General features: G+C 35.2%; 1 protein-coding gene across 1 annotated transcript; it reads right to left on the reverse strand.

Annotated features, from left to right (window-relative positions):
- Window positions 1-636: 636 nt before the first annotated feature.
- LOC136232301 (malate dehydrogenase, chloroplastic) lies at window positions 637-5,339 on the reverse strand. The gene is made up of 2 exons (XM_066021373.1): window positions 5,077-5,339; window positions 637-2,172 (listed from the first exon to the last, which is right to left on the reverse strand). Exon 2 carries the CDS (start codon window positions 2,161-2,163, stop codon window positions 925-927), a length of 1,239 nt encoding a protein of 412 aa, XP_065877445.1. The 5' UTR covers window positions 2,164-2,172; window positions 5,077-5,339; the 3' UTR covers window positions 637-924.
- Between the last annotated feature and the right edge of the window lie 17,210 nt (window positions 5,340-22,549).

Consider the following 22,549-nt stretch of genomic DNA (forward strand, 5'->3'; position numbering starts at 1 on the left):
TCAGTTCCATTGATGCTAAGAGAAAAAACGCTAATATTTGAAGAGAGGCGATGCTTGGTAGCAGGAAGTTAATCAGGGTTGGGATTATCAGAGTTAATTAAACGTTAACCAACCATTAAAATGTTAAAATTGATTAGGATTAAATTGTCATATATAAAAAATAAATCGGGGACAAAGAGAGGGACAGCAGATTTTAATCTAGAAAATGGTATAAATGGAAAAACAGTAACAAGGAAACTACAGAACGAAACCGAAAAAAATTGAAAAAAAAAAACACACGAAATCAAAGGAAAAAAGATGAAAATATGAGAAACACGAAAACGAAAAACTGAAAAATGGAGGGAAAAACAAACGAAAAATGGAAAAAAAAAAAGAAGAAAATGAAAGAATGGGAAAAATAAGACACGGAACAAAATGCAAAACGCTGAGAAAACAGATAGGAAAAACTATAAAACGAAGTCGGTGAAAAAACGATAAAAAAAAACAATTAAAGCTAATTGTTAGTAAACAGGTTAAATAGCTTTAAGGAAATACTTAATAAACAGATTCCATTTCTATGATTGCTTTGAAATACCAAAATGGACTTATTTGTATGTGCTAAAATCCAATCTGTGCATTCATATGCAGAGAGAGAGGGAGAGAGAAAGAGAGTTTGTATAATATATAGTGCACCAGCCATGTTATTCACGAAAACATGTATTACAAGCTCTTCCAGATGGTGACTGCATTTCGAAATCTACAGCACAATATAACTGCTCTAAATATCTCTTTCAAAAAGTGCTCCACTGAACAAGACAAAAAAGAAAAAAAAACTCCTACAAAACTGAAGTGCTGATGCCATTATGATTAAGAACAAACAAACACCAAAAAAGGTTATCTCTCTAAACCTTGTTATGACCTGCATTTCAATTTAATTTCGCCATTCTACGCAGCCACTGGTTGCTTTTGAGCAAATGCAATACCCTTATCAATACTGGCCTTAAGTTCAGGTTTTAGAGCTTCCAGTGCCTTCTGCTCATACTCAGTCAATCCTTGGAGGTCACCTGAAATTATTGCTTCAACCCCTTTCCTTCCAATTTTCACCCTTGATGCAAAAAATGGAAGCTCGGTCAGATCAGACTGCACAAACGTACACTCATAAACATCACTGTCCCCATCCAGTGCACGGAGAGAAGACTCGACAAATCTGGCTGCTGCATATGCCATTGAAAGTGTAGCAGACCCTGCCCCTGCTTTTGCTTCCACAACTTCTGTCCCGGCATTTTGGATCCTCACAGTAAGCTCTTGAACTTCCTCATCACTGAAGTTGACCGAGGGTTTCGCCTTGGACAGAATAGGAAGTATGGTAATCCCAGCATGCCCTCCAATAACAGGGACATCCACATCAATGAGCTTCAGATTCTTCTTCTGCGCAACAAATGTGTTTGCCCTCACAACATCAAGTGTACTAACACCAAATAGCTTTTTTGGATCATAAACGCCCTTCTGCTTCAGAACTTCAGCAGCAATTGGTACTGTAGAGTTGACTGGATTGCTAATTATGTGGATAAAAGCATCAGGACAGTTGTCAGCGACAGCGTCAACCAAGGTCTTGACGATGTTGGCATTGATGTTGAAGAGGTCATCACGGGTCATACCAGGCTTTCTCGGAACTCCAGCAGGTATAACGACAACATCTACACCTTTTAAACAACTGGCCAACTCAGAAGCCCCGGTAAAATCCAGAACTTTAGACGGCGTGTTGCAGTGACTGAGATCAGCAGCAACACCCTTGACATTTGCTATATCATACAGGTGCAAGTCCGAAACTAATGGGGACATCTTGATGAGAAGTGCGAGAGGCTGACCTATTCCTCCAGCAGCTCCCAGAATTGCCACTTTGTAAGAAGCTTGGAGGTTTAGGTTATTGTGCAACTTTTGGTTTGATTGGTGTGCTTTTAAAGCAAAAGATCCTCGTAGGGCTGCAGTGCTTTCCTTGCCAAAAAAGGAAGATTCTAATTCGCAGTTTACAAAGTTTGACGCCTTAAGACCATTGAAGCTCACAACTGGGTTCTGGGAGTTGAACCTTAGGGCAAAGGGCTTGGACTGTGGAAGTTGGCTTGCTTTGGGACCAAAGGAGACAGCGGATCCAATAGAGAAGGTTGCTGCTGCTGTTGCTGCCATCTTCCAAATCTGTGAAGACAAAAGACAATACTGAGCCATCGAAGGCAGATGAATATAATAGTTGACCTCCAATAGAAATAACTTAAACAATAGACTCGATGAACAATAGATGCCAAAAAGAATACAGATAACAAATTCAAACAAATGGCAATATCTCAACTCAACAAATAGATTCAGTATTTTATGTGGCGATATGATATAGGAAATGACATAACTGAATGCTGGAAATAATGGAAGCTTCCCTGCAAAAGATATTTAAAATACTTCTAGTGCAACAGTTTTTTAATTTGCATGAATCTTTCTTCCAGCAAATAACTAGTTCACACAAGGTCACAGCTCTTATTTAAGCTCTTAATTTTTAAAGGATAAAATATTGACAAGTTAAGCACTGTTAGAGTTCAGCCAAGCACAAAGTCTTGAAGAATATGAAATGCTAACTTGAAGCTAGTTGTCTACTTCATTAGGAGATCTAGGTATCTGATATCGTAGCATATATAATCCATCCAACCAAGTGAAAACCTTGAAGATTCATACGTAACGTATCTATTTTGATTATAGGAAACTGTCAAACAGTTTTGTTAAAAGCGCCCAAGTTACTTATCTAGGCGCCCAGGCAACAGAAAGCAGGACACCTCAAAACCAATGGGCAATGTGCATGAGCACCTAAGTCCAAGCGCAAAACGACATGCCTTTTTGTATCTTTCGACATTTTTAGAACATACCCAAGTCCAAGAACAAAACGACATGCCTTTTTGTATCATTCAACATTTTTAGAACACACCTAAGTTTAAGAACAAAACGATATGCCTTTTTGTATCATTCGATACTTTTAGAACACACCTAAGTCCAAGCGCAAAACGACATGCCCTTTTGCATCTTTCCACATTTTCAGAACAATACACACTATTTTGAAAACGAAACATTAAATGTTTCAGTTTGTTACCTTACAAACACAATTTTAGAAAGAGTATATAATTTAAGGAAACAACATCATAGTTTAACCATTTGGATTTTGAACCCAAATTTTATCTCAAAAAAAAAAAAAGGTAAATAATTTATTAGTCCCTACCTTTTTACATAACACACTGTTTAGTCCCCCTATTTTCAAAAACACATTACAAGGTCCCTATCTTTTATCAATATTAACTATCTGGTCCTTTTGTATATGTTTTTTAGATTTCTAACCGAACATATCTTAGTTTTCAGGATAGCCATAGTACTATACGAAATGGTCATGTTACTCTGGTATTTTCTGTATATCTATTTATGCCAAATATAACGGCTAAAAATCTAAAAATAAATAGGCATAAGGATCGAAGGGTTAATATTGACAAAAGATAGGGACCTTATAATGTGTTTTTCAAAATAGGGGGACTAAACAGTGTGTTGGGTAAAATTAAGGGGACTAATAAATTATTTACCCAAAAAAATAAATAAGGGAAATAGAGGAATAGGAAGCCATCAAATTTTCAGAAGACAAAAATTGGGGGTGAAAATGATTTGCTAAAAAGAGACTGTAGACACCAGTCAGCCAATTTCATAAGAGCTAGAAATACAAGAGAAAAAATGAAAACAAACCTACAGCTCAATAAGGAAAGAGAATATAATTTATAACTTACGTCTGTATATTTTCTGAAGTTATTCTGAAACTTCAATACTGTTTTTACAAATGTTTTTACTGTTTTTTTTTTCAAGTAGTAACTTACTTCGCCTGCGGGTAGGGTGGCACCTAGCACTTCAGGTGATTATGGGACATGTTGTTTAACAAGACCGTTAAATCCCTTTATTCTGGCCCCGGATAGAGACAAATGCAAGACTTTTATGCCAATAAATCGATGGATAGAGACAAATGCAAGAGCGTAGGGTGACACCTAGCGCTTCAGGCGATTAAGGGCACGTGTTGTTTAACAATACCGTTATAAAAAGCCCTTTATTCTGGCCGCGGATAGAGACAAATGCAAGACTTTTATGCCAAGAAATCGAGATTTTTGTGAAACTAGGTCTAACAGAAAACCAAACTCAGCGGAAAACTTATTCAACTTCAAAAAGGGAATTATCTTTAATTTTAAGAAATGAAAACATCATAGGCTGGGAAGAAATACAAATATGAATTAAGAGTTGTAACTTCAAATTCATGCGTGCAACTAAAATTAATTAACAAACTCAACTAAGCCAAGAAACTAATAGAGCTTTGATTAGATGTAGCAGCATAGTCAAAACATAATGAACACTGAACAAGAACTACCAGAAGTTTGATTACATACGAAACTAAATACTCAATCCTGAAATTTTAATAGAACAGTATCAGAAATTCAGACCATATAGCACTATTACAGAAAAAATCATAAAGGTGCAAGACATAGAACGCAAGTAATTAAGAAATCATAGCTGATTCTTAAGTTAAAACGTAGAAAACAACCACATAAAGAAGACAGATCATGTACAGCAACTATGGAAGTCTTGGCATCCGACGCACAGATAAACCCTACAACTCATGCAGCACAACAAGGATCAATCAACCAATTCAATCTTTTCAAACAAATGAATTAGGAAGCTAAATCCGCAAATGCAATTAAATGTCCAATTGCCATTCTAATTAGGTAACTAATGGATAAGCATACTAATATCAAAAGCAGCTACCTACCGAAGCCAGCAATTTTGTTCCAGAACAGTTATGCAGATTCAGGAAATATAATTCTCTCCAAATGCAAAAATCAGAAGCATCATATGTGCTATTTAAGGAACAAGATACAGCAAAATTCAAATAAAATGCTCAGAACCTACATCAGATCTAAACCAAAAGAAATAGATAGGCATACAATCTAAGAAACTGAAAAATGAAAAGTTACAGATCTCCATGAAAGAAAACGTAACAAATCTATTAAAAACCAGAGAAATGGAGGAAAAACAAACCTGTAAAAGGAGATGTGAAGGGAAGAAAAGAGGTTTCGTGAAGGAAAGATGAAAACTTTGGGAGTGTATAAGAAGAAGAAGAAAGGATGGAAGAGAGTAAATGAATTGGAAGTTCCGCCAAAGGGCCTAGTTGGAATCTGCTTTTTCAACACCTACTCAGACAACGTGAATAGGCATCGACACCTCCCTCCCATTCATCAAAACACACTCTTATACTATTTGTTTTCTTTCTACCGAATACACCGCCGCACCTGCCCAAGATTCTCTCCTCCTTCGTATCTTCTCTTTTCTTTCCCCTTTTAACATATCCTGACCGTTCGTTCTATTCTTACATGATCTTGGCGGCTATGATTTCATTTTTGTACAAATTTTCTTTTATTCTTTATTAATTGTTTTTCATTTTCATCCAACTAGATTAATTATTGAAAGCAATTTAATCAGTATCACAGGTTTGTGTTGAAAAAATCTGAAATTTGATTTAGAGAAAAATGAAAAACTTTAAATGTAATCGATCCGGACATCTAATCGACTAAGACGAGAGGAGACGAGTGTTGGAAGAAGCCGAATTAAATGGGCAACACATCAGAGCTAAAGATGAAGCCTTTGTGTGAGAAATAGATCTCACTCGACATGTGGCTATTCCCACTTGCCGACTGGATCATTAAAATGGCATCAGAAGCTTCAACATGCATCTCACTCGCCATGTGAATTTCGAATGAATCACACTCATCGTGTGGATATTTCTACTCGCCGAATGCACTCTTTAAAAAGTCTTACAAATCAGTTTTACCCCCTCACTCCAACTTCACTCTAATTACAACTCATGTCACCCATTTTACCTCTACCACATTTTACCCATTTAAGCTTTATCTACTTAGTTAAATGCATTTACCCTTTTTGTACTTTCAACTTTACATTTAGGGATGATATAAAATCATCTTTTTCATTTGTAACACTTACCTTTTGATGAATTAAAAATATAGTCTTCTTCTTTGAAGCTTGTTAAGGTTTTCATACCTTTAACAATGGGGAATTTCCATTTTCTGCGGATTTAGTCTGTGAAACTTGGGATTAACTCCTTCTAATTTAGCTAGAGAAGAACCATATTTGTTGATTTAAGATTAAAATCAACTCGTTCAACACCGATCTGTATCAGTTGGTATCAGAGCCGATTGTTTTCCTAAAGGAGACTTCTTCGACAATGGTTCAACCAAGTTCATCTCAAGAATCCAAAGAAGTCGCCAACAAGAGCTGGGAAAATTTCCTAACCGAATTAAGAAGACAAAGGAAGGCCCGACCCTAAGAAGTGAAGGAACTTATAAATAAGCATTTTGGAGTTGTGGAAACTAGCATGCAAAGGTTTAGAGAGACTCTTAGGGAGAAATAGCGGGCTCAATATGAACAAATAAGGAAGTTGAGAGCATCTTGCGAGAGTCTCAAGCTAGAAATCTGAAATGCCTTCCAACCAACCTTGGAAGTTCCTCCTAAAGATTTATCACCAATCTTTTCTCCATTACACATTGAAAAGGTAAATCCTAAACTTTCAATTTCTCATATTGAAGTTGTGGGTAATCCTATTACTAGGGAGGAGTTGGATGTTTGTGATGTTGCTTGTGAATTAGATTTTCATTGTGAGTTTATTGATAATGAAATTGTGAATGAGAATGTGAGTTCATGTATGGATGAGGAGGAAGGAGTGTTTGTAGGTGAGGATATTGAGGAAACTCATGTTGAAAGGGGTGTTCCCCATGTGTGTGATAAAATGCCCCTTAGGCAGAACTTCATTTATATGCTTGAGGAAAGTGAAGGTATTATACTTGAAGAAGGGGAGAGTGACATTGGGCTTGAAAATCTCTTTGAGGAGAATGAGGAAATCACTTATTGTGTGGAAATTGATGGCTATGGTGATGGGAGATATGTTGGTGGTTCAACCATGATGGGATATAACATGTCATTTAAGTCAGGTAACTATTCAAAAGGATTAGTCGGCTTGAACTATAGGGAGAAGTGGGAGGAAATGAGAGGTCGTGGGAAAAAATGGATTGTTAATAAAGAGGGGAACGAATTTGAATATGATCATGAGGAAGATGAGTTAGAAGAGGAGATTGATAAAGAGGAGAACCAATCCGAGAATGAGCTAGAAAGAAATGGTGAGTTTGGCTATTATGATAGTGAATTCAAGGATGGGGTTGAAGAGAGGGAGAAGTGGGAGGAAATGAGAGGTCGTGGGAAAAAATGGATTGTTAATAAAGAGGGGAACGAATTTGAATATGATCATGAGGAAGATGAGCTAGAAGAGGAGATTGATAAAGCGGAGAACCAATCCGAGAATGAGCTAGAAAGAAATGGTGAGTTTGGCTATTATGATAGTGAATTCAAGGATGGGGTTAAAGAGAGAGAGAACAATTCCGAGGATGAGATATGTGAGATGGTGAATTTTATCACCATGTGAATGAAAATGATGGAGTTTACCATGACGAGAATGAGCGTCAAAAAGTTGGGTGGGACCATATGATCATTTATGAAGATGGCAAAGATGGGGTCTATCATGATCAGAGTGAAAGATAGATTCCATTCTAATGATGAGTTGGAGGATGTTGAGTGGAGCCAAAACAAAGATACATATGAAGGTGAGGATGATGGCGATGAGCATAATGTGTATTTGGTGACGAGGGTTCCTATGTCTGGTGAAGAGAAGCATAACCCACGACATTAATTATTTAGAACTCAATGTTTAGTTCTTAGGAAGAAATGTGAGGTGATCATCGACGGAGGAAGTCAAGTGAATATCATTAGTCGATCCGCCTTGGATAAGTTTAGTTTGGTTTCCAAGCCACATCTTAAACCTTATCATATTGGTTTGGTCAACGAGGTGGAGAAGTTTCAAGTTACTCAATTATGTAAGGTTCTTTTCGCCATTAGGGCTTATCAAAATGAAGCTATATGTGATGTTGTGGAGATGGATGCTTGCCACGTGCCCTTAGAAAGGCAATGGCAATTTGATTGTGATGCCTCACATGCAGGAAGAAGCAACACCTACACCATATGCAAAGGCGGAATATGGTACATCCTTACACCCTTAAAGGGTTCACCTATTGAGAAAAAGAAGGCCACATTGCGTGATTATCCAACTCAGGAGTTGAATATGAATGTGCAACGATAAATTCATTAAGACTACTCTGAAAGGAGTTGAACAAATGTCAGAAGGTGACAAGTATGTGTCTTTCAACGATCAACCTCGAGGGTTCCACTTTTGGGGAAGATACCACGTGACATAGCATGGGATCCGAGAGATAGTACACCTACTCCTACATAGGGTAAATTGAACTCTAGGGAGGAGGATGAATGGTACCTTGTGATGTCTCTTGAAAGAACTAATACTCCTAGCACGTGCATGATACAAATGAATCAAGTCGCACACTTGGTAAAATCCGAACTTATTCTTTTATGCTTTGTTGAAATATATGCGTTGGGATCTATGTTGTGTTTGCTGAGGAAGAATCTACCCTATGAGGAGTCTATGGGAGGTAATCTTATGGTGAAGAATGTGAGCTTTATGGATTATTTTATGAATGGGAATGGCATCCTGGATGATATAGAGAAGATGGGAGAAATTCAAAATTTATGGATAGTGGCCAAGTTAGTGAAAATGTGAGTCTAGAAGTCTCGGGAGTGTTAACCCAAGATAAGGGATGAGCTAATATGAGTGTTCTTAGGATCACTATAAAGTGGGTTGACAAGTGTCGTTGAGACATTCCATTTGATGTCGGCAATGGGCGAGTACAGGTTGAGCATAGTAGCCGGGTTAGTGAAGTGAGTGATAGAGAAGTCTGGACATATCCAACTCAATGTCATGTTAGTTTTTTGAAGAGTGCTAATGGGATCGCTCCGAATTGGGTTGATATGTGTCATCGGGACATTCCATTTGAGGTAGGCTATGAGTGGAAGAAGGTAGTGACTAGTCTTCAAGTTAGTGGAGTGGAGACTAAGGAGGTTTGGGGCTGGTCTGTTCGACATAATGTGGGGATTTAGAAGAGGATCCAAGCAATTATTGGGGAGTGGTTCGACAAGCTTTGCCGAGATATCCTATTTGATGTTGGTAGAAAGTGGAAGATGAATGTCAAAGAGGAAGAGAACCGGGGCAATTCACAAGTTGAAATATGGGATGAAGTTTGTTTGAAGAAGGTGAATCTGGAAGCTTGTGGAATGAGCTTCTTGAACTCATTTCGAACAACATCTCGGTTCGATTTGAGAGCTTTGAGTCTGCTCAAGATCAACGAGTTTCTTCCATACTCAAGAGGGAGTGTATGATGCGGGCATCTAGTCGACTAGGCGAGAGGAGACGAATGGTGGAAGAAGCCAGATCAAATGGGCAACACATCGGAGCCAATGATGAAGCATTTGTATGAGAAGTAGATCCCACTCGGCGTGTGGCTATTCCCACTCGCCAAGTGGATTATTAAAATGGCATCAGAAACTTCAGCATGCATCTAATATTTTTTTTTGTTATTTGTTCTAAATAAGCTAACTTGATGAGTTATTTGTTCCAATTGAGCATTTGGAGGGGTTATTTGTTCCAAATAAGCAATTTGAGGGGGTTACTTGTTAAAAGTGCAACTACGGGGTTAGTTGCAGTATTGGGCCAACTTGAGGGGGCTAGGAAGGTATTAACCCATAAAAAAGTGAATATTGAGATTTGATCGTAAATAGAATCGGATTTCATAATCATGTTGTTGGATCTTCCGCTTGGTATTCTAGAAGCTTCCCCTTTAACATCGATCGAAGGACTTCTCCTCTAATTAAGAGTCTTTAGCATATATAGATAGCGTAACTCAATAAGTAGGGATGTAAAGGGGTCGAGCGGTTCGGTGTTCAGCTTGAAAAAAGCTGGACCGTATTCTGCTTGATTTATAAACGAGTCGAGTTTAAGTACGGAAAAACTCGGCTTGAAAGCTCGCAAGCAAGCTTGATTATAGGTTCATGAACAAGCTCATTAGCAAGCTCGATTATAATGTTCATGAACACGCTCGTGAACAAGCTTAGTTCGATTATTTTTTAATAATAATAATCTATAAATGGAGAAATGTAAAACAACTTAGTTTTGTAGATTTGTGTTAAAGGAATTTCAAATCAATATAATTAAAGAGTTCGTGAGCGAAGTTCATGAACTGAATTAACGAGCTGTTCACGAGCGAAGCTCGTCAACAAGTTCATAAATAACTCATGAGCAGATCACAGACAGAATATTAAGTTCGAACTCGTTAATTTTCTAACGAGTCGAGAATGAGCATGTCAAACCTCGACTCGGCTCGATTACAACCATACTGATAAAAAATGCCTACTTGTTTGGTATCCTTTCTTTATTGGACTATAGGGTCAGTGTTTGTCCTATTCAGACTAGGAGTCTCCACTCATATATAAAAGGGTCTAACTTTTTCATAAGGTACGATACAATACACTCTTGGTAATTCAGATCTCTCTATTTACTCCATTCTTTAGACAAAAAAAATAACTTGAGCGTTAGAATATCCCTTGTCGAAGATATGATCAAACTTGGTTTGTTTTGCAGGAAGTAATCTCCTACACCTTAACATCCAATCACAACCTCAATTCTTTGGTCAAGGACACATTTCATATCCTCTTAGACTATTTATAGACAATCCCCTAACAGACAAAATTTCTTACAATGTTATTATTGGTACGGTGAATATGGACCTGAGATCATCAGTATGAGTACTTCAAGTATTGACACCATAGTATTAGGAGCGACTACAAACGCAACTACTTGCACCCTTTTTTGGCTTCCCATGTATAGAACTCCTTTTACCTTTGTCTTTCACATTGTTACAAAGAGAATGGGTGTCTAAGCCATGCCCTCAAAGAACACTAGAGCTTCCCCATCCTCAAGAGCCATGGAGAATACTACACCGGTTAAAGAGCGGAGTCCGTTAACTCTAGAGGTCCCGCCTTTGCCTCTTCTGCCTCTTTAGCCTCCTATAGTTCCCTTCGCATATCTCATACATCTCACACTTAGTGATAGGTCTATCATCTTCTTCATCTTTTATTATGTGCCTCTCTTCTAACCACTTTATGGCTAGTTGACATCTTCGGGGCTCTTCCACATCCTCAATAACTCTTTCTCGGGAATGATGCATAAGCTCATACCTCTGCACTCTCTCGGGCTCCTCTCTTTGTCTGGGCATCTCTAGCGATAGGTCTCTATAATGGTCACCTTAGAGCCTAAGTACATGACTATTACGTGTGTCATTACTTACTTGCCGGACTAATGGACTACACGTCCTAGACCGCTGCCTCCCAGGTGATGGGATTCTTTCAAATTATACCACCGGTCTGAGAAGATGCTGAACTGTGGCACATGTGCTTTGAATCAGTTTTCCCCTCATCTTTGCCATCTTCGCTGCATGTTCAACTCTAACTTCGTCCATCTCATGATGAACTCAGTTAAGGTTCTGGCTGAACTGCCAACTTATTTCATCGAGGAGCCCTCTGTTGTTGAGGATCCATAAGCTCCTTATGGCATTTGTCATGGGAGACTAGTCGAGAATCCGATTAGGATTCCACCATAGCTTCCTCTCGAATGAGTGGCCCGGAGTTCTGATAGATGATGCTCCCTAAGCTAGCTTCATGAGGGGAAACATTTCTTTTGAAGGAAGCAAATAAGTCCATGCTCACCGCACTAATGATATCATTGTATCCAAATAGTCTTCTAGATCCTTCTTCCTTTGGTTTGAGATAAGAATAACAGTAGGTTAGATAGGGCCGACTTCCGGCAAACTCGCTCTGATGCTTAAACTAGCAAATGCGGAAGGAATGTTGAAGATAATCGAGAGTAGTGATAATATATATGTCTACGTACCTCATCTAGGTCATATACATTTTCCATTTATAGTGGCTACCAAAGATAATCTTTGTCATTTTGGGAATACACCCTGATGAGTCATAAGACATGTGTCAACCTTCGGTTGGCTCTATCCTGGCTCAGACTTTGCCATCGTTAGGTGGTGCCTCCTGCCATGTAGCAAGTGTTCTACCCCCGGCTCAGACTGTGACGTCGTTAGGTGTCTTGGTTTCATTGTTTTGTGACATTCGGGCCTCTAGGACCTCAAACGGTGCACACTGTCCTTTGTGCAATAATCTATATGAATTTACAATTGTTGGAATAGATGATGGAGATTCTTCTACGTGGTTGAAAAGTGTCATTGATTTTCAGAGAATATTTCATTTTCCAGATCAGACGGTTCCTATCAATCATCCAGATCTGAATGATGACATTGATCTACGTATCAAAGATGTTTCCATGAAAATATCAATAATATTTTTTTTGAAAGGTAACTTATGACAATATCATTTCATGAAAAAAGAAACTTGGTAGTTTTTTAAGATTTGTGTATGCATTCTATGAATCATTATGAAGTGTCACCTCTGAATTTATAATCTTCAAAATTGTATAGATGTATAGTTTTTTTTTTTTTTTTTTTTTTTTATGTGCTTATGTCCTTTTATGAATAAAGAAATGGGACAAATTGGCCTTTGGTTAGAGCATAATAAAAGGTTTGAAAATGGGCTCTTTCAACTACCCAAAAGTTAAAAAAAAAAGTCACATTATATAAGCAAATAAATTCAAGCATCCTAACACTTGACGTGTCAACATGCACCCAGCTCTCATTTCAGGCGTTATTGCGTTGATATCTGACTATATGAAACAGAAAAACCGTGGCCTATCTATTCCTTCTTTTCTTTTTGTGGGGTAAATTACACTAATGGTACCTGAATTTTACCTTATTTATAATTTGATATCTAGATTACATTTTGTCCCAAAAATATACCTGAAGTAATGATGATCGGACAATTTAGTATATTTTACCGGTTAATGACGGGTAAATAAGAGTTTCATGAGTTAGTTACACCGATGGTACCTAAACTTTACCATAATTCACACTTTGGTACCTGGATTTTATTTTATCCTAAAAACATAACTCAGTTAAAGATGACTGAAAAAATTAGTTCATTTGATCGGTTAGTGACTGGGTAATGTGAGTTTGACCATTTTAAACTAAACACTGGGACTCACCATACACTCAATTAACATAAAATTACAATACTTTATGTTAATTGAGTGTATGATGGATCTCAATTTTTAATTTAAAATAGTCAAACTCGTGTTGAACGATCACTAATCAGTCAAATGTACTAAAATTTTGAGTCATCTTTATTTGAGATGTATTTTTTGAATAAAATGAAATATATGTACCAATGTGTGAATTAGGATAAAGTTCAGGTACCATCAGTGTAATTTACTCATCAAACTCACACTGATCGGCCATTGACCGGTAAAATATACTAAAATTATCCGATCATCGTTACTTCAGGTATACTTTTAGGACAAAATATAATCTAGATACCAAAGTATAAACTATGGTAAAATTCAGATACTATTAATATAATTTACTCCTTTGGTGAACTATCTATTCCTTCTTTAAATCACTAACATATAAAAAAACAATATTATATAAAAAAAATAAAAATAAACACAACAACTAGGTAAATTAGCGTGTTATAATAATCTATATGATATAATATAATATGAGTATTAAAGGACACTATGAACAAATAACTATTACTTTATTTTTCCTACCATTGGATGATGATTTTGTTTTTTCCCATTATTAGATTAATTTTTCATTTAATCATTCAACGGTGAAAAACATAAAATAATGGTTACTTTATTAATATATTTTTTAAAATACGAGTTCCTTATGTTAATGAAATTAAAATTGGTGCAATAGAAACACCTTGACCCGTCCTCTTCAAAATAAGAGGATTTCGATAGGTAGCAATTTTAAACCATTTTTTTTCTTTAAACAATAATTTTCTCCTTCCAAATCAAGCAATTATAGTTATTAAAACTGAACTGGACTGATTAAATCAATCCAATTCAACCGATCTTCAAAGGCTTTACGGTTTTCAAACACATAAAATAAATCAAGGTTTAAAAAAAGGATAAAAATAGATGAGTCATTTGAGTCAATCGATAAACCATTGATCCGTATAGGGTTATGACGGTGAAAATGAGTCTAATATCAAATCCTTATTTTAATAAAATAAATAAGTAAGTAAATAGGTAAGATCAATTTGATTTCATCTTCAGTTTCAAGTTATTTATAGACGAAAATACCAACAAAGAATGACCTATAGAACTAGCCATAATCGAATATGAAAATCTAGTTTCTTAGTATATCGATAATATTAACTTCATTAGTGATAATCATTTCATACTCAAATTTTATTGAAAACTTGAATTCTCATTAACATAATGAGCAATTGCGTAATTAGGTTTGGGCTAGTCAGAGCTGCAGCTTTGGCTAACCATTTGAATTAGGTGCGGAAAAGTAATTTCAAGGGTGAAGGAGAAAAGGTTTGGTATTGATAGTAGAGAAAGTTGGAAGATGTTTGAGGAAAGATTAGGTTTAAATATAAAGAAGATGAATGGTCCGTTTGTTTTACCTACGGTTTGCTGTTAGAAAAAACTGCTTTTCTAAAAAACAGAGAATCTCTACATTATAAAATGCTACTTTTCAGAGATAAAAAGTAAATAATAGGTCACTAACCAAACACCTAAAACTCTCATTTTTGAAGTGAAAAGATAAACAGAAACATGAATGAGCTACCAAACATCCCTAAAATTTTGTAGTTTTCGTTTTAAAAAAAAAATGAAACTCTCTGTTTCACTTAAATAAAACAAACAAGATAAAAATTGTCAGCGTCCATTTTTTCCTTTTTTATTTTTCCAATTGCACCATTTGCCTTAATTTATTTTAATTTTGCGCTACAGTATAAAAAAAAACAAAAGAGTTTCCATTTAACTTTTAATTAAAAAAAAAAATCGTCAATTTAAAAAAAAAATTGTGTAAATGTTTTTGGTTTTGATAAAAAAAAAACTTAATGCATATTTATATTCTTAAACTTAGCAAATTTTGCTTATTGGCACTTTAAATTTTTAAAATAACATATCATACATATATAGTTTTAAAAATCTATCACACATTTCTTGTTGGTTCATACGGATCTCGCACACATAAAATTGTTGATCTGTTATTTTTAACAGATGAGGTGGCATGTGCGTGCTACAGAAAAAAGAAAAACACGTGAGTTTGTTCTAGATGCCTTGAAATGGTAAAAAAAATTAGACTTTTGTAAAAGAAGAAAACAACAAGAAGAATGTCAATTACTGTTATAAAAGCATAATTTTTTTACCATTATACAGAACGAACTCACACATTTTTTTTCCTTATAGCACTCACATGTCACATCATTCGTCAAAAATCACAAATTAACGATTTTGTGTGCAGAAAGTTCGATTAAGACAACTATAGGTGTGCGGTAGATTTTTAAAACCAACTATAGATGTATGATAGTTTATTTTAAAAGTTGAAGGCACCAACAGACAAACTTATCAAATTTAAAGGTGTAAATATATATTAAGCGATAAAAAAATTCGGATGTATATGACTAAAGTAAAAGAAAGAATATAGAGAAAATTGGGGAAAAAAACACATTATGTAACAAAATGATAAATAAGAAGTTTTCAACAATATTAAATAAGAAGTTTTTATATGAATAGATAAATCCCTTAAAAAAATGATAAATTAACTGTTCCAAAGAACGGAACAGTAGGAGACTCACTATGGTTGCCGAATTCTCTATGCAAGAGAGGAGGCTGAAAATCATATAAAGGTTCAATATTTACAAGTGCCTTGTAGTTGTCAAAAAGTTTCAACAATATAATAAACAGTTTTTATATGAACATGCACATTTTTTTTAAAAAAATAATAAACTAACTGATTGATAAAATAATAATTAAAAACAGATTTTATGATTTTTTTTAAATAAAAATACCATGTGATGATAAAATACAAATATAAAGGATAGTTAATTGTAAAAAATATTCAAAAATTTATTTCTGTATAATTTCCTCTAAAACAAAAGGTTAGTTACATAATTATCATTTACAACTTTCCAATACTAAATATTTTTTTTTTTTTAGAATTTAAAAATCTGGTAGAATTTAGTTAGTTTTGTTTTTTAAAAATTAGTAACTGAATTTGATAAAATAAAAAATAAATATATGGGATTTTGATATATTTATAAAAAAAACCCCATAAAATGATAAAATAAAAAAATATATGAATTAATTAAGTTGTTTTTCTATCTAATTTCTTCTAAAACAAATATATAAGCCAATTAACTTAGATAAAGAATGTACAAATGTCAACTTACAACAAATATCGTATCTTTTATATATTTTGTACTCCTTCATTAATATTGTTATTATCATCAATTTATTAAACATCATTTTTCAGTTATCCCTTATTCTTTGTCTTTTTCTGATTTTTTTTATTATGTCGGACTTTGACAACTATACAAACAACACCTAAACAATTTAAAATCTAAAAAGTTCAAAAATTAAAGTTTCTTACAATATGAATTTTTAAATGAAAGGTTATTTAATAATCAAAACTTGAATTTTTATTTTTATATATTAACAAAGACCATAATATATGAGTTTTTTTTATTATGATTTTAAAGTTTAGGGTTATAAAAAGAAGAAGCCAAAGTTAACAGGATATAACTCCAATTTAGTGTGAAATTGGAAATTAAATGTAAGAGTTATCAATATTAGAAAAACATATGTTACAATAACAAAAAAAAAAAAATTGTCTCCAACAGATCATGTTAAATGAATTTTTTCTGATAGAATATTAAAAAATCTTATTAAACACCAAAAAAACTTATACAAAAACCAATGAACAATTCGCACATTTAGACCCAATTGTTCCACATCAAGCTGGAAAATTGAAATTTACATAATCTTATTTTATACTTGTCTAATAATTTGATCCTTATAAAAAAAAATCATTATCAAAAGTAATTCAATCATGTTAAATTAAATGAATTATTTATAAATTGTATTGTATCATAAATCAACAAACCTTGCAAAGAATAATATGTACCGCTAGTTTAATGGTACTCTCAACACAAATGACTTGAAAAAAAAATCATCAACTAGGTAAACATGTTCATGAGTCTAGATATCTGTTTAGATCTATATCCATGGATCGAGTTTGAACAAAAAAAATTATATCAATCCAATCCAACCATAGCTGTTAAAATTGGTTTATTTTTATAATGAGTTTGGAATTTATAAAAATAGAATGAGCCAGTGCAGATTGAACAGTCGTATTAATATTAATTATTATATTGAAATTTTTATATATTAAATATTTATTTTTAAGTATAAATTTTTTCTAAATTATAAAATGCATATATTTTTAATTGGATGAAGTTGGATTGGGCTTGGGATTTTAAGCACGAGCCCAGCCCAATCCAAACATATCTAAAATTAACTTGTTGGACTTGGGGATAAACATCTTTAAACAAAAGTCCATTGAACCTAACTCGATCCTAATTCGTGAACATGTCCATTATGGGGTAATATTTGGTAGGGTATAATGACTTTAAAATTAGATGGTGTTTTTCTTAGTAGAGACTTAATATATAATTATACGTTAGTGTAATGTTTTATCATTTGGTACTCATACTTAACCTATCACACACTTAAATTTATTTTTTTCATTTGACACCTTGTAATTTTAAAATTTGGATCTCTAAAACCATTATTTCTGATTTATAAATTTCAAATAAAATCCACATTGTATTCCTAATCAAATTTAAAGTGACAAATCAGTAAATAAGAGTGTCACTTAGTAAAATTAACAAATTAAAGATGCCAAATGATAAATAAATTATAAATTTATATGTATGATAATTCTAAGTATGAATAGAGGATGTAAAACAAACAAAAAAAATATTACAAATTTAGATTTAGATGTATAATTAAATATATATTAAGCTTACTGTCTATATACAAAATGCAGTATGCATGTATACAAACAAATAAATGAAATTGTGCACATTTCTTTTATGGGTGAATTTTTTTATTAATTAATAATAGGGACCGAAAATATAATTTGTGGGAATTAAAACTGTATTTATCCCATCTACAGGAATCACTACTTTTTGTGTCACGGACGACGCCTACGCGCCAGATCCAATGCCTAGGCTCCGTCCGTGGCTTTAATTTAGCAAAAGTTTGGATTTTAGAAATGATTACACTTTTTGTGTCACTAACTTGATAGTTTGAGTAAATTACAAACGTGGTGTACACCTAGTTTGGGTAAATTACATACGTGGTGTACAACCTTTACCCATAATCACACCTAGTTTGGGTAAATTCCACCATGGCTTAAACTAATTTAAATATTCTCTTCTTCATATCAAATCAAATGTAGAGAGAGAAGAGGTTTCCAAATTAGATAATCAGAGAGGAAAGGAATAAGAACATAGCTGGTCAAGGAAGGACTATATACCAGAAAAGCATGTCAGAAAAGCATGGGCTTAAAAAAGGGGTTTTTGATTTGAGTTCTTGAACACTGACATTTCGTAAAAATTATTTCTTTTTTCTTTCTTTTTGGCTGGGTAAGATAAAACCCTTTTCTTCTTCATCTCCTCTACATTCATATGAAGATTGAAGAGATATAAAGCTTCAATTTTTATGTCTGTCTATCAACTGTTTGTTTGAGGAAAGTTTTAAACAGGAAAGTAATCAATCTAATTTAATTCCTGAGCTGTAGAGATCTGTCTCATTTAAACAGTTTTTTTTCTTTCTTTTTGGAAAAGGTAAGTCATAAAATCTTCGATTTAAATCTGTTTCCATTAGCATATATGGGAGAGGCGGAAGTGAAGAGGATGGGAGAGGCTGAGGCAGAAGTGGAGAAGACGATGGAAGAGAGAGATAGGGGAGAGAATTTAGGAGGGAGAAAAAATTGAATTAATAGGAAAGAAAATATAATTAAAGGTAAATTAGTCATTTAACATGAGGTGGGGTCCACTTTTATTAGTTAGGAGGTTAAAAGTGATGAGGTGGCGCGTTGACCAGACGTTGACCGGTCAAAATTACCGGTTGTACACTTTAGTGGGAGGTTACTAAAAGGTTGTACAGTTTACTGTGACAAAATTTTGGTTGTGTGATTATGGGTAAAGGTTGTACACTACGTATGTAATTTACCCTTGATAGTTTTTATCACAACCTTTCTGGTGGCATATTGTTACTCCACCTAGGAAAATAACAATAAAATACTTCCCGCTAGAGATGATCGTATTTGATATTTGATGATATGATACATTAATTTGTTAACTTTACTAACGTGACATATTAGAATGTTTTTTTTGTGACACGTTAACCTTTTGCTGACGTGACACACTAGAATGTTGACTTTTTATTGATATAATTCATTGACTTGTTTTTTTTTATGATGTAACACAATGAAATTACTCAAATGGCATATTAATTAAATGACGTGACAGATGGTGTTATTTTTTTTTTCTAGATATATAAAACACATTCCTTTAAAAAATAAAAATCAACGCATATTCCTCTTATTGAAATTGCTAATTTATTTTTTATAATTAAAATGAATAATTGAGTATTTTTTTAATGAAAGAATAAATTGAATAAATGAATCAATCAATGGTCAATAGATCTACAAAAGACGGGGGAATAACATATGTGATAGTCAGTACATTAGAAGATAATCCTAACCTAGCCGCCTCGTCTGCTACACGATTACCGCTCCGTCTGATGAACCGGAATTCACACTGTGGAATTGATTCAGTAATGGTTCGACAATCAGCTATTACAAGGCCGAAGCTTGAAAAATCTTCTTCTGGTTCCTGCCTAAGAGCATTGATAACTATTTTGAGCGTCCCCCTCAACACAAACCATAATATCTCCTTGTTCCTTAATCCAGCTGAGCGCTTCTCTGCATGAGATAGCTTCAGCCATCGTTTGCGAAAATTGCCCCTGGATAGAGCGGTATCTAGCCGCCACCATACGCCCTTTAGCATCTCTGAGAATTGCTCCGATTCCTATCCTGTGCGCTATGCCCTAGACAGCTGCATCAAAATTCATTTTAAGACCTGCAGAAGGCGGTGCCATATTGATGGCTGCTCCAATACAACAGTATCCACCGACGATTGATACAGACGATGTGTTGAGCACTAAGCGGTAAAGATTTCACTAGCACGTTCAGCTATTGCCTCCGCATTAACATACCTATTATTCCATACTTTCTGGTTTCTACTGTTCCAAACGTACCAGAGAAATGTTGCGCATCTGTCTCCAAGTTTGATGGAGTTATTGCGGATTAATTCAACCCACCAATCTGCAAATACTATTGATCCCTCGCCCCGAAGGTGTGAAAATGCTGTATTTTGTCAGGCATGGGTCGTTACTGGACATCTCAGCAGTAAATGAGTCTGATCCTCATCCGACGACAAACAGAATGGGCACTGCAGATCAATGTCGATTTGATAGGATGCTAGAGATGACTTTGTCGGGATTAGATTCCAGGCAGATCGCCATAGGAAGTATTTTACCTTCAGAGGGCAAGACAATTACCAGAGCTTACTCCATGGTGCATTGCGCACTGCCTCAGGTGGATTCTGGGAATCCTCCATTAAAGCATAGTAGGCTTATTTCACACTGTATATACCTTTCTTTTCCCTCCGCCAACACAACTGGTCCTCTCCATCATAGGAAGATAATGTGATTTGTAAAATCCTGTTTCGATCCTCTACTGAAAAAGATTTCACAAGCATCTCAAGCCTCCAATTTCCGTCATGAATAAACCGATCCACTGTAGCCTCATAATCGACCTCCCCTTGCTGCAGCTCTGGGATCCCCATGATCGAATTCAAGCATTTATCCTTCCAAACTCTTGTGCTTTTACCATTCCCAATTCGCTGATAGACTTCATTAGTAATTAATTGTTGCGCCTGAATGATACTTAACCAAATAGCGCTCGAGTTGGACCCCAACCTAGCCTCACGGAAATTCAAATAAGGGAAGTAACGGGCTTTGAACAACCGACTGACAAGAGCTTAAGGATTAGTCATATAAAACTCATGGAATTGCCTAAAATTCATACCGCCCCATTCTTGTCTTAGGCATAAATACTTCTATGCTTTCCATTTTATCCCTCTCCCCCACTAGTAGGCGTTTAATAGTGTTTCCAGTTTCGTGCAGATACTTTTAGGAAGTAGAAAAACTTGTAAGATATATGACGGGATAGACTGAGTTGCCGCCTTAATGAGTACTTCCTTTCCCCTTGAGATAATCGCTTCCCATTCCACCCTCGGATCCTCTTCTATAAGCGTTCGATAATATACCAGAACGTGGCTGTTTTGTTTTGGCCTACCACTGCAGGGAGGCCTAAATACGTATCTTGGCTATCTGTCAGTTGAACTTGCATCAAGGTTGAGAGTGTTGCTTGTCTGTCGAGAGAAACTTTAGAATTAAATGAGATTTTAGACTTGGTGAAATTAATTTTTTGACCTGAAGCATGCTCATAAATAGAGAAGATTTCCTTAACCCTCCCACATTCAATCTCAGAAGCTTTAAGGAAAAAATAACTATCGTCAGCGAACAGTAAGTGAGAGATTGGGGGAGCCCCTCTACTAACCCTGCAACCATGAATAAGGTTCCCATCCTTCGCTTGATTTAACAATGCTGTTAGACCCTCAGTGCACAAAATGAAGAGATACGGTGACAGTGTGTCACCTTGTCGGAGTCCTCTTGACGGCTTACGACCAGGGAATTCGACATTCCCGTTTACTATTTGGTATTCTACTAAAGATACGCAGCTCATTATCAGATTAATAAACTGGAGTGGGAAGTTCATACGTACCATAATAGCTCTCAGGAATGGCCATTCCACCCTATCGTATGCTTTAGACATGTCTACTTTCAGTGCAGCATACCCTTGGCGTCATTCTCTACCCAGTTTCAAGGCATGGACAACCTAATATGCAATCATGACATTATCCGTAATAGACTATTTAGGGACAAAAGCACTCTGGGATGGTGAGATGATGCTATTTAGTATCCGTTTCAGTCTATTTGCAATAGCTTTGGTCATAATTTTCATCAGGACGTTGTTGGTCCCTTGTAAGCTTGCAAATATAGTTCCAAGGGGGGGTTAGGAACTATTTTACCTTTTTTAAACAATTTGGGCAGATTTCTTTTCTTTAAGAAAAGTTTATAAAACAGCGGCACTTAACACTCAGCAAGACACTGGCTTAGTCAACTAGTGACTAGGACAGCTTCGTTGCTTAGGTCAGGAAATAGCACTTAGAGTCTATTCCTAAACCTGCTCGTTTGTAGCGCACAACTCAGCTTGACCTCTTTTAGTTGGTCAGTTTTAGTTTGTTTTAAGCAAGCAATATGAATAAGGAGTTAAGGTTTAGAAATACTTCACTCAGCAGATTTATCCAGGTTCGGCTTCTTCTAAGCCTACGTCCTGTCCCCGGAACACCTCCGAGATTTCAAATCCTC

This window comes from Euphorbia lathyris, chromosome 1 (genome assembly GCF_963576675.1).
Source record: "Euphorbia lathyris chromosome 1, ddEupLath1.1, whole genome shotgun sequence".
NCBI lineage: Eukaryota > Viridiplantae > Streptophyta > Magnoliopsida > Malpighiales > Euphorbiaceae > Euphorbia > Euphorbia lathyris.

Bases quoted from the DNA above. Each gene is read 5' to 3' on its own strand.
- LOC136232301 (XM_066021373.1), bottom strand. From the start codon at position 2,163: ATGGCAGCAACAGCAGCAGCAACCTTCTCTATTGGATCCGCTGTCTCC.